General features: G+C 33.9%; 1 protein-coding gene across 1 annotated transcript in view; it reads left to right on the forward strand.

Moving 5' to 3' along the window:
- Positions 1 to 250: 250 nt before the first annotated feature.
- LOC145672770 (XK-related protein 4-like) overlaps positions 251 to 13,950 on the forward strand; it is a 48,876-nt gene continuing 35,176 nt past the window's right edge. The window contains exons 1-3 of the mRNA XM_081741931.1: positions 251 to 595; positions 5,601 to 5,705; positions 11,974 to 12,188. Coding sequence (XP_081598057.1) covers positions 384 to 595; positions 5,601 to 5,705; positions 11,974 to 12,188 — 532 coding nt within the window. The 5' untranslated portion in view covers positions 251 to 383. The remainder of the gene's footprint in view (positions 596 to 5,600; positions 5,706 to 11,973; positions 12,189 to 13,950) is intronic.

Genomic DNA, 13,950 nt, shown 5'->3' on the forward strand with positions numbered 1-13,950 from the left:
ATTTTCAATGAGAAGTTTATTACATAGTTTCATCTTCTTAACTTGAGGGAATCGTAAGATACTTTATGTTTCTCATTAATTTTGAATTTTCTCCATCCCCTTAAGATAGAACATTTCAGGATAGCATGATGCACAGACTGACACATTTACAATTACGATTACTTAGTGATATAGGTAACTGTGACCAAGGTCTGCACCTGATGGTATAAAAATATTAACTGATATCATAAAAGAAGAAAAAGTAATTATTAGTGATCGGTGTTTAACATTACGCAACGAATGTACACGTTGAGATCCGATTGATTCATTTACTAACTTGTTAGATATTATAATATAAATTGAAAATTTAGAATAAACAAATAAAAACTTTTATTTATGAAAACATGGAGAACACAGATGATTCAGAAGCAGCGGAGATTTCAAGAAGAAATGTTTCAATCACATATTGGAATGCAATTTTCAATTTTCTCAATATTGCTGGAATTGTATACGTGATTTGCGAGTATGCGAGACTAGGAAACAAGAATAATTTGCTATATACAATAGCAATGTTTCTGACATCAAACGTACTAAATGTGCTTTTTGTAACTAAATGGTTAGTTATTTTTCACTTCAATAGTTTTGCTAATTTAAACAATAGATCGTAGCTCGCAAATAAAAAAATATATTCGATATAATTTTCATAGAAATATCTGTAATTAAGTAAACTAACCTAATACCAAATATGGTGAGTAGCAAAAATTAATTTATTTACTTAAAAATAGTAAAAATAGCATCGCTATTATCCCAGTTTAAGTATACATAGATTTATAAAATTTACAGAAATAATGCAAGCATTCCCTTAAGAAACATTTTGTAAGACAGTAAGAGTTTTAAATTACTGCTATCATGATTCTAAGTACGTATAACTAAACTGGGACTGCACGCAGGCGCCAATAGAAGGAAAATCCGTGCAGAGCAAGTTTAGGTACACCATTCGAAATAAATGTTGAAAAATTATAATTCACTAATTTCCTTCTTAATATAATCAAAAGAATTTACGTGGGCGTCAATACCGCACTTAGTATAGATGAAATTTAAGGGGGCCATTAGAAGTAAATGTTGAAAAATTACAATTCTTTCGCTATTTGCGTATAATACAGCGTCCGTACATATGCCATGGACATTACAATACAGAAGGCACAAACCAACCTGTACTAAGTGGCCACCAAAAGCACGAGTGCTAACTGAATCAGGGCAGGACACAGCTCGTGGGCTGTGCGGTACTGTGGGGAGGTGTCAGAAGGGAGCAGGAGCGTTAGCAATGGTGAATATGTGCGTAAGATAAAAATTGACAGCACATGGATTTTCGTAGTGATACGAGTTCCTGTAGTACTTGTAATGGTTTCATACTAGTAACGCTATAGAGATGGACACGAGCGAGTTTTCTTTGAAACTTGACTCAACTCGAAACAGACATCTTTGAGCTCGACTCGAGTTTCGAGTCGAGTCGAGGCAAATCTTGTGTGGAGTTTCAAGTATTATCTTCAAGTATCCTACATAGACAATATAATTATTATCAATGATACTTCTACTACTACAAAATTATTATTATTATTATTATTATTATTATTATTATTATTATTATTATTATTATTATTATTACAGGCGGTTTGCATCTGAATATCTGAGTTCTGTTTTGCTGAGACTGCCAACCTCAGTAATCGTGAAGGCTAGAAGGCAAGGACATTGTTCACAAGGTTTCGGGTTTCTATTCCGAAGGAGCACCAGACTAGGGTGACCAGACGTACTGATTTTCGCAGTACAGTACTGTTTTTCAAAGAGCTGTCCTGCGTGTTGCAAAGACTCCTAGAAAATCGAGAAATGTCCTTCTTTTTAAAATATCCTACAAAATGTCCTGATTTAACTAATTTGCAGTACTTTAATGTTTTATTCTCTATTCACAACATTTCGAATCACAATCATTCTTTTTTTCTGAACCGAATTTTACGAAATATGTGTGTTAATTTTATTGAACTTGTATGGAGTAGCCTACATTGAGCAGTGGTCCACATCTTTAGCAGACATTAACATTTCGAATTGGGATAATGTCCAGAGCAGCTGGAAGTACATTAATAAATTGTCAGGAAAAGAAATTATTTCTACCTGTTTGATGAGATTACAAAGGTAAAGAAGTATGGTACTTCTGAAACACTGTTCAAATGAGGGTAGATTTAAGATGAAACGAATTGTTCAAGTATTTTAAAGAAAAATCCATTCTAAAGTCCTCTACTCCCAAGTATGTAGGAGTTCAGCACATGCCTCCCTGCCACAAATGGCCCCGTTGAAAGGATATTTTGTAATGAATAATTTGTGGACTGATGAGAAATCTCAGTAAAAAAACTGAAACTCTTAAATACCTAATAATCGAATGTAACTATATCTGTACCTGAAATGTAGTGAATTCCATGACATGATTTTGCCAAACAACAAGTTACTACGCGTTGTAGCTATATTCAAACGAAAAATATGTCGTCAAACACTGTACTAACGTTTAGTTGGTATGTCACATATTAATGAAAATAATTTATTAACATATTTGGTAGAAGTTCGGGGATAAATAACTGTTAAGACGAACTCCTTTATTATGTTTCATTCAAATTTTATACTGCAACATATTTAAGTTTTCTTTTTCATGAAAGTGACTCCTTAATGTTACTCCATCAAATTGTTTTAATTTGTTTTATCACTATTGTAAAGTACCCAAAATTCTCACATGTATTTTATAAATTTATTTTGTTTATTATAAAGCAAGGAAGCAATATTCAACCTGTTTAAAAAATAAAAACAAATAACGTAAACATCACACCACAATTATAAAAAGTTTTCCTATACGGAAATAACAAAATAAAGCATTTCATTAAAAAAAACTAAGCTAAGCTCTACGCTACAACAAGGAAGCATCTAAATCCCAAAAAGGGGTTGTGCTAGTTAAATAAAAAAAAGTAGATTGGGGAGTTAAAATTAAAATCGCATAGTAATAAAACATCAATTAAAAATTTTCAAAAATAAACTACCTGTGAATATTACATCTATTTACAATGTTAAATAATCATAATGGTTAAGCTCCTATACCATTACAATTTAATATTTTTTATAGTTAAAACCATTTCAAGTCCTAATAACTTACGGTGTAATGTCAAAAATATTTTAAAAAAATATTATTTCAATTCTTATCCTTAAAAAATATAAATATTGTCTAAATACACGGTGTTACAAATTTCAAATGTTCTACGCTCTGCCCCCAAGTATAAAAAGTTTCTAAAATACTAAATCATTCCAATTAAAATTTGAAGCGCACGTTACTATTATATTTGTCTTCCAGGAAAGTATTTAGAGTTGTTTTGAATTCCTTCAGCATTTTTGTTTAGTACCCTCCTTTTTTAATGAAAAATGAATGATCAACTTAAGATTAATGTTAAAGGAAATAAGGACATGCGTACTGTCGACGCAGTACGCTATCATTTACTTTTATAATTGTGTCCTACTTTTCGCTTGTGAGAATCTGGTCAACCTACATCAAACCCTTTGTCAGACGGGGTCACAGGGAGTGAACCCTCCCTCAAGAATAATTGACGCCTCTGAAACTGTGGGTTGTGATAACCTGTGTTTGGGAATTTAATTAAAACATGAATTTGCTATAGAATAAAACATGCTTTCATGATTACTTTATGCCATATAAGTAAAACGAGCCAAATACTGCATGTAGTTTTAAGTATTGTGGGCCAAGAAGAATGGAAGAGACGAGCGAAGGATTAAGGATCACACGCAAATTCAATGTTCATCCTCTATGCCATCATCAAGGGCAAAGAGACAAGTACAAAACGGAATTGAATTAAATTTACAGCAAACTGGATCTTGACATATGCCTTGGAACGTGATGGGAAAAGTTGCATCACCCTTTTGCAACATACGATGTCCCAGCAGAGGACAAGCTTATCTTTATACGTTTGTTAAATGCCGTTCGAAAAAAAAAAAACTCATGGAAAACAAACACTACAATAAAGATTTATAAGTAAAGAGAGATCCGATGCATTTAGAACCGCTACTTCTGGGCAAAATTTGGGACTTTCTGTGTTATAAACAAGCAGTTTTCATATTATTCAAGATATCTCACAGCTTTAGCCCTATAAAAGCTATGAACGACCGAACACGTACGATTCAAGATTCCGATAATACCAACTACTCAAAGAAAAAGAAAAATAGAAAAAGACAACCTGACTTGCCATAAATGTACATCGGAGTATTTTTAGCATGATGTGAGTAATGTTATGCAGAAAAGACGATCAAATGAATTCGATATATCAACTCTGTCGGTGAACATTCGTTTGTCCTCTTGATTTAGAAAGAGGTATTTGTTTCTCCCTCCTTTTCACCTACACGCTCTGAAACGAATTTTTAAAAAGTTTTTCTCCACATAATGTCATTATCAATGACACAAATAATAATAATATTAGAACAATAACATGTATAAACATATCTGAATACTGAAAATTAAATTATTTGTTTACTGGTTGACTGCCGACCTCGGTAATCGAGAAGTCTTCAGGAGGCAAGGACATCATTCACGAGGTTTTGTATTTGAGTTCCGGAGGAGCATGATTTCGGGCTCGAAGCAAAAATTATTAAAAGTTATAAGAAGTCGGCCAAACACGTTCAAAACTGCTCGGCCCGAATTTAGGGTTGTCAACGGCTCGAGCGGCTCGGCTTACAGCGCCACTTTCGATTAAATTCAATTACTACGTGGCATGGGTTGTGAGTAAAGAACAGAAGATTACGTCAGTCTTCTTTTCCAGTTTACTCAAAAGTTACGAAATGTAACATACCATTATGTTCACCTGAACCACTCATGTGTAAACGGGTCGAATTGAGAGCCTCCTTTTTTGAAGTCGGATAAAGTTCTTTAAAAAAAATTAAAAAGATATGTAATAATAGAACTAATGGAATAGATTACAAACGAAATTAACACATGCACAATTATTTAAAATTCGTACACTGCCATTGTTAGTATAGGAGAAAGTTGGGATGTGCAGGTCATTATCATTAGCGTCTGAGGGGCAAGATTGTCGACCGACATGATTTCCACGCAAGTATGTTTCTTAAACTCCGGAGGTGGGGGAAATAGTTCCCTTCCCTCCTCAAATGATGCCGATGGATCACATATTTTCAAAAGTTCCTAAATCGGTGGGAAAATAGGTATAATTAACAAGAAAACAAGGATAAAATAGACAAAAGTAGAATATTCTGCCGATAAGTGGGAAAATTAGAATGTGTATGAATATGAAAGGAAAATGTATCTCTAGCGTCATTGACGAGCCAAATAATATCTGCATAAAAATAAAACTATCTCCTCAAGCTAAGAAGTTGGATTTGGATTTGGAGCTGTCATATCTTTCTTTTAACTATGTAAATACAAAACTATTGAAACGTCCTGAAAAATTGTAATTATATGAATAATAATAATAATAATATACTTCTATAATTTACGTAACTTTAGTGTTTTATTTTAATGATCATTGTAATATAATTCTTACTAAGTCTAATTATGTTTCTATTTCCAGGGAGCCAGTAATCTGCAGAAAACGGGGCTTGGAAATGACACATTTGCCGCTTTCTTCTCAGAAGAAGTATTTAATTTCCATATTTGGGCTACACTTTATTCCACGGTATTCTATATTGCAACTATATATATATATATATATATATATATATATATATATATATATATATATATATATATATATATATATTAAGACAAAAAGCAATAGAGAATTACAACGAGTTGCAGACGATAAAGTAATTTCCGACTCAATAACCATCTTGACTGGCAAAATATTTGTGTTCGTTGAGTAAAAGGTGTTAAGTCCAAACTGTTCTAAACGTTTGAACTTAAAAAACCTTTTTATTACAATTTTGTGGGGAACAATTTATGCAGAGATTTAAAACACTCAACACTTCGCCAGCAGTGTAAAGCGCTTAATAATCTTTGTATTTTTTAAGACTTTACACAAGCAGAAAATTTTCAGTACCAATCTTTGTCAAATAACTACGATTTATGATTTTTGGACTTAACACCTTTTACGCAGCAAACACAGATATTTTCGTAGATTACTTCGAATAAATACTGGAAATATATTTAGCTGAAGTGCGTGAAGTTTCCAGTTTCAATTACTCTTACCAGAATTGAGACAACAAAAGCTTATATTTCATAGATGTGAAATGTTCGGTTTCAAATTACTTTATCGTCTGCAACTCGTAGTTCTCTACTGTTTTTTATCTTAACATATTATTAATTCTTCACATTATCGAAAATGTGTCTGTATCAATAAATGTTTCTTATAGAAGATAGAAAATATAGTTAACACCAAAGTTCACTGTATACTTAATTGAAAAAATAGTACATACGAAGATTTTTTTAAAAAGTTTTAAGTTAATCCGGCGGAAAACTGTTTAGATGCTACCTTTTCTAAAGCATTTTTTTCAATTTTATTTATTTATTTATTTTTCAAGTGGGGAACACTTTTATTAATCAGAATGCTATACGATAGGCCTATACTCTACTCTCGTTTCAATCAAAATATTTTTTTTTTAGCATTTGTTAGTAGTCTAACGATAAAGTTTTATTTTTAAAATAGTATTACCTTCTTAATTAAAATTACCTTATATTTATATTGGTACTAATAAAAAAAGTACTTGTTAATTATTTTCCTCATAAGAATAGTATAAATATAAACTATTAGAATTTGTGTAATGTTAATCTGATTAGATTGTATAAACTATTATTCTCATATAGTTTGTGATACACATTCCACTTGCATATTATTTTCTGAGTATATTTTGGATCAATGTTTAATCTAAGAGCACCACAGTTTGAGAAATGTTGTTCTAAAGGATCAAAATCCTCTCATCTCGCAAACGGTTCACTTGACTTAACAATTTTGCAGATCAAATGAACAAAAGAGAGTACACCCACGCTGGTATACAGGGTTTATCCCGGAAATAATGCGTCAGATTTTTATTTCAGTCATTTGATCAGATCGGTACAATCACTTAAAAATCTTCAGAATATGATCTTCTTGTGTCAATATATTTTTGCCACCGAGATTTCCATGCGTTGTATGCCCTCCGAAAGTCCTTCACTGGGATGTACGTTAAAAGCCTCTTCGAAATCGTTTTGATATCTGGTGTCGAAATGCGATTCTTTCAGCATTTTCTATCCCTTTAAAAACAGAAGGAGTTCTGGCGGGAGCAAGTCAGGACTGCAGGGTGGTGTGACTGGGAGCATTGTCATGATGGTTCCACGAATCCTTGATTTCGTTCTTGACGCGGTTGATACTTCGTTTTAGTCTTTTCAGAACTTCCACATAAAATTTGGCCTTGTGGTCTGCCCAGGTGGTACAAACTGAGAATGGATCACACTTTTAGCATCAAAAAAGACAATAAACATGGCTTTGATGTTTAATTTGCTCATTCTTCGAGGGAGGGCGAGGAGACTGCGCTTTGTGTCGTTCAGTGCTCTACCTTTTCATTGCAGGGTTATAATGAAAGATCCATGTCTCATCATCGGTTATTATATCATTGTCCAAAAAATTAGGGTCTTCTTCACAACACAGCACAAGATTTTCACAAACAGTTACTCGGTTGTTTTTCTGATCGTCAGTGAGAATTTTTGGAACGAGTTTCGCACATGCACTTTCTGCATCTGCAACTCTTCGGTTATAATTAGTGGTGGGCACAAAAACCGGTTTTTCGGTTTTCGGTTTTTAGAAAAACCGGTTCAGTTTTTCACCGAAATCGGTTTCGGTTTTCTTCAAAACCGGTTCGTTTTTCACCGAAACCGGTTATCGGTTTTCTCCAAAACCAGTTCGGTTTTATACCTGGTCCGGTTTCGGTTTTCTTCAAAACCGATTCCGTTTTTTTTTTTTTCAAAATTTGTTCTATTTCTGACCAGAATGGTGTTTCGTTGTTCTCCGGAAACTGAATCCATTTCCACAGAAATAGTTTTATGTGTTTTCGAAAAGTTTTCACCGAAACCAGTTTCGGTGAAAACCGAACCGGTTTTGGAGAAAACCGAAATGTCGGTTTTTCGGGTTTCGGTTTTTATAGAAACGGTTTTCGGTTTTTATAAAAACCGGTTTTGCCCATCCCTAGTTATAATGTGGTTTATATCACGTTTCTAAATGTTTAATGTGTCACTTAAAACCAAACACTATTCTTCGATCAGAAGTCAATAACTCGCGCACTCAAGCTATAGTGTCGTCACCACACGATGTTGCAGGGCATCCAGAGTGGGCTTCATTAGTGACGTTCTCTAGACCTTTTGTGAACATCTTGTGCCACCTGTCGGACTGGGATTCGATCAAAGGCCGGTAAAAATAAAAAAACTAAGGTGGAATGAAAATTGAGTAGGGTTACTATTATTATAAGATATCCACCCTTCTGAATTCCTAAGGCTAGAGACGTGAAATTTGGCATTTGGATATTTCATTTAAAATAATTAAACGCGTATTTAAGCGATTTTTAAAAAGTATTTGACTTGGATGGAAAGAAAAAGGTTCCAGAAGGAGGAACGTTAAGTATTTCCCGCAGTACCACTCTCGGACATTATTTGCTAAATATATGGATAAGTTTGCAAATATTTATATATGTATCGAAGTCTGGGCCAGCTTTACCATATTGTGCAACACATGCATTTGCACGGGACCGTAGATTTCTAGAGGCGGCAAAATCTGTCATAACTATATTATTTAAAATAAATATTTCTTATTGGAAACAGACTTCATGATGATGGTAGTTAAATTTATTAAGCTGACCTTCTATTTGAATACTACATTCATAGATCATGTTTAGATTGCATTAGTTTAAGGTCACATAGACACTGCTAAAGCAAATGGTTAAACAAGTCCCAGCATCAAATTGTTTGATTGTTGTCAAATACAGATAAGAACTCAATTCTCGAACAATAGCGAAAACCTGTTCCATTTTAGTTAGTTATCACAGTTTTGATATGAAAACTAGCAGCGGCGCAAATCTGTCTTCAACATTGGGGGGAAGGGGACAAGTAAGACCTTTGTTGTTGTTGTTGTTAAGCGATGCTCAAATACTTGTGAAGTTGAAAAACAACCCTGTTGAGGACCGGGGTGCAGAGTTGTCTTCAATATTGGGAGGCGGGCAGATTTGAGGTTTATTCTGGGGGGACGTCAATTTCATCTTACTTTCCTTTGTGACAATCGGACACAAATCACATTTTTCCCCAAAATACACATTTCAAATCGGATTATTGGGGGGACAGTCCCCCACTTCCAAAGTAGGAGGGGACATGTCCCCCTTATCCCCTCCGGGATTTGCGCCAGTGAAAACTAGTCTTGTTTTTGTCATCAACAAGTTCCTTAGCATTGGAGATGAAAACAATTTTTTTTTATTTTTTTTTAAACAGATGTAGAATGAAAATCAAGAAATAAAGATAAAAGAACTAGTTGCACTGGAATTGCAAACTGATATATTGAGATTGAAGCTCGATATTAAATTCTATTTTTAAATAAATAAATAAATAAATAAAAGTTACTATCTTTCCTTTGCAGATGTGTTTGCTTTGTCTTTTATTTCTGTATTATAACTGATTTTTCTTTAAAGAAAAAAAGACACATAACGAGATTGTAGAGTTAAGGCCTTTCTGGCTTTTAAAATGCATTCTTTCTGAAAAAAAGGGGGCGGCAAATGATAGCAATTGCACGTTGCGGCTATTGCCTAGGGCCGGTCCTGATCGAAGTAAGGTCCGGAAATTCCTAAGTTAATCGTAATCTTAAGAAGACAAACACTGTATAAGGAATTGTCTTATTCTATTAAATGTTGAATAACGTCATTTTAGTTGCCAACACAATCGAAATCACAGATAACCCTAATGAATAACGTCTGTTTTCACACTTGTGCACAACTTTGAAATAGTTTATAGAACTATCAAACAGATGGTATATCGTAAAAGTAAATCAATAACGGATATTTGAAGGTATGGATAGAAACGTGTATTTATTCTGTAAAACTTTCTTGTTTAACATGTCTAAAAAATTTTGTTGCCACAGTTTCTTAGAATAACACTAATTAAGGAGTATATTTAATTTAACACTAGAGCCATATGTTCTATAACTCTATCAAATATTGAAGTTGCTCTCCAAGTAACATTATGCATCTGTGTTATCTGTGTCAAAATACGTATTGCGGATGGTTACAAACTCTCGAATAACGCGCAGGAATGCCCAGAGGTGCGTTTTAGGGCTCAGGATGCACCTATAACATTATTTAGGAGGACAAAATTTTTCATTGAAAATTGAACAATTAATCTGAAGAGTAGTAAATGTGGGTGGAGAAAGATAAATTTGGGGGAACAATGATAAATTTGTGGGAAGATAGATACATTTGGAGGAGAAAAATAGTCAATGTTGGGTTAGAATGGTAAATTTGGGAGCAAAATGGTAAATTTGTGGGAAGAAAGATAAATTTGGAGGGGGAAATAATAAATTTCGGAATAGAATGGTAAATTTGGGGCCAAAATGATAAATTTATGGGAAGAAAGATATATATTTGGAGGGGTGAAATAATAAATAATAAATTTTGGGAAAATAATATATTTTGGGATAGAATGGTATATTTGGGTGCAAAATTGTAAACTTGTGGGAAGAAAAATAAATTTGGAGGAGAGAAATAAAATATTTGGGATAGAATGGTAAATTTTGAAGCAAAATGAAGGTTGAGCCCAAGCTCTTTAGGTGAATAGACATTCCTGATAACGTGTAATAGGAAGAAAATTAGCGTAGACTAGTCATTAACGTTCTTGCTTTGGGATGTCCTGAGTTCACGTCCGGTAGCCGGACACCATGACTATGGTTTCTTCAGACTCTTTCCTCACCTACATCAGCCAAATAGTGGAATGGTACTTTTAAATATAGGCCTTGGACGATTTCCTTTCCTATCGTTGTTAATGTTTTCGATAATTCCAATGTAAAATCTATTTCTCAGGCTGTAGCTGGAAGTGTGTTAAATAATCTGTTAAATAAATTAATAAATATGCCTAACAGATAACGTCCAACGAATATGTTATCTAGCTATGCAATCTTAAAACATATGTATCATAAATGAAAACGGACCGTGATCCAAAAATGCATCAGAAGATCCAATATATTTCAATCAAAAAATTTCGTGTACACCTTATATCTGGAGAACTACATATAGTGTAGAACTCAGTATGATGTGCTTATTCCGTTGAAAATACGAAAACTCGATCTAGGGGCCGTTCAAAAATTTTGTGGCCCCTGATTCAAAAGCTAATTATTGGTCAAGATTGCAATCTTTTGATCATTTTTTTTTTCCTTTTGGATCATTCCTAAAATTCTGGTTCTTTAGATCTATTGATATTGAAATGTTGTTCACTTCGTTCAAATTAAATACTTTGATGAATAATTTTAATACTTAATAACCTAATTTTATTTAACATTAAATTTATAGTTGACAATTTATAAAGAAACAATGTTTAGTTCGACTTCAACAAGAACTCACTAAAATTATTAAAAATTCTTTTCATTTAGGGGCGTGATTTGGGAAGGGCAATTCCGTCTGGATTCCAGAACTCCATACTTTTTAATCGATTGTGTACTAATATAGTAATAAAAATCCGAAATTCTTTAGTCGGTGGAGCATTTTGCTCCCCCACCCCAGACCCGGCAAAATGTGAAATTACGCTCCTGGTTCATTTCGAAGAAATTAGAAAAATATTCTCTTGGGTAAATCAATAAGCTAAAAAGCGAAGGTGATAGTGGTACTCAACATCTTTTATATATTGAACTAGCTTTGTAGGATCATATAATACATGATACATTTCATTATCATTATTATTTTAGCAATGTATGTTGTGAAATTAGAATTTTCTTGGTTTCTTTATAGCACTTACAATGTAGTGAAACTAAATAGGAAAATCGAGAGAGCAGGTGAAGTGAAAGATTGGAAAATCCAAGAATATTTCTTGAACTTAATGCAACATGAAATGAGTATGCTGGGAAATTGTGCATTGTTTGATGCAGTTTGTCTAACAATCCCCCAAATTCTGATTCAGATTGTTATGTGGACCCAGCACAATGATTGGTGGATTTTCTCTACTGGTGAGTTCTTGAATTTATTTGTGTTTGTTCTGAATTCTCAAGTTGTTGTATGATTAACATTTGCTGCTTTCTGTAAACCGGATAAAAATAAAAATAAAAATGCTTTACAGGTAGCTTCAAATGTTGTGCTATGACATTTCTCACTTTTCAGACAGCATGCAATGCATGAAAAGAAGACCCCTTATAGAACGACTATACCTGCCCGGTTTAATATTGCTCACGAGAGACAACACCATTGGTGTCATGCTAAAGTGTTATGGTCCCTTAATGGTTTCGCCCGTGCAACCCCTTCCTCCTTCCTCAACGTGGACTGTGATTGTCAACACAGGCTGTGAAATGTAAAACCAGAGTTCCCCTCTTCACTTGCACAGCACGACAATTCTGAGAGATAATCCGCTTCAATGCTCGGTAAGACCTGTCACTGAGGATTTCATGAATTTTGTAGTCACTCATCACCTTCAACACTCGAGTACTGGTTCGTGTCCCAGTTTAAGCAGTGGATCCCGTCTCTTATAGCCCCTGTGCTGAAAAAGAACGTTAAACCACAATCAATCACAAACAAACTATTTGCTGAGCAAAACAATATATTCACATAAAAAACAACATACGTGTTACAGTTTCGCCAACTAACATTTTGGCTTCATCAGACACTATCTTCATCTGTGTCTAGTGATAGTGTGTGATGAAGCCAAAATGTTAGTTGGCGAAACTGTAACACGTATGTAGTTTTTTATGTGAATATATTGTTTTGCTCAGCAAATAGTTTGTTTGTGTTTAAGTATATAAAAAGCAAAGCTTCTACTTATGGAAAATATAACAATCAATCAATTAATAAGCAAAATAAAAATGAATTCAATTTTTTTGAGACACTTGCATCAGCTTGAAGAAAGTCGTTAATTTTGTTCAGAATTGGGGTCGATTTTACATACAGTATATCACTGTAAATACCACGTAATATTGTTTTTAATTGCATGCACCTCTGTTACAGCTGTAGATATCTGCTTTTAATCCTAACTGTAAATGAATACAGTGTAAAATTATCTTAAAATCAAGTTTCTATCAAGTTTAAAGTGTACAAAAAATTAAATAGTACACGTATTAACAAGGATATTATTATTATTATCACCAGGCACGTATCCAGAAATTTTCAAAGGGGGTGGCTGAAAATTTTGGGGCAAAACTGAATACAACATAGGCCTGTTTTGTGTTGAATATGCAACCAAATATGCAAGTATGACTATTACGCACACACACACACACACACACACACACACACACACACACACACACACACACACACACACACACACACACACACACACACACACACACACACACACAGAGCCGAATTGAAGTGTGGCTTTAAAGCGTTCCGCTGCAATAACATATTCGCTTGTTAAAAGTGTTGGCGTGTGTGTTGTGGGAGGGTGGAGGTGAAGAGGGATGGGTCATTCTGTTGCAGATATACTGCCTTTTGTTCTACATTTCGACAAGAGATGTTAGGTGACAATTTCGTGAGATTTTCTTTTAATGCTGTAAGTACATTAAAAAAAAAACTTTGCACTCGATGGGGGGAAGGCTCGAGGCGGGTGAGCCCCTACTAAATACGCCACTGATTATTACCAATGATATACTTAAAATGGAATTTTCGGGTTCTAATTCTACCTGCTTTCTGTATTATGGAAAAAATAATTTACCGTATTAAAATGAGAATTAAAAAAATTCGCATGTCTAGAAACGATATGAACCTTGAGTGCTTGAG

Source organism: Thermobia domestica, chromosome 16 (genome assembly GCF_964235325.1).
Source record: "Thermobia domestica chromosome 16, izTheDome1.hap1.1, whole genome shotgun sequence".
NCBI classification, from domain to species: Eukaryota; Metazoa; Arthropoda; class Insecta; order Zygentoma; family Lepismatidae; genus Thermobia; species Thermobia domestica.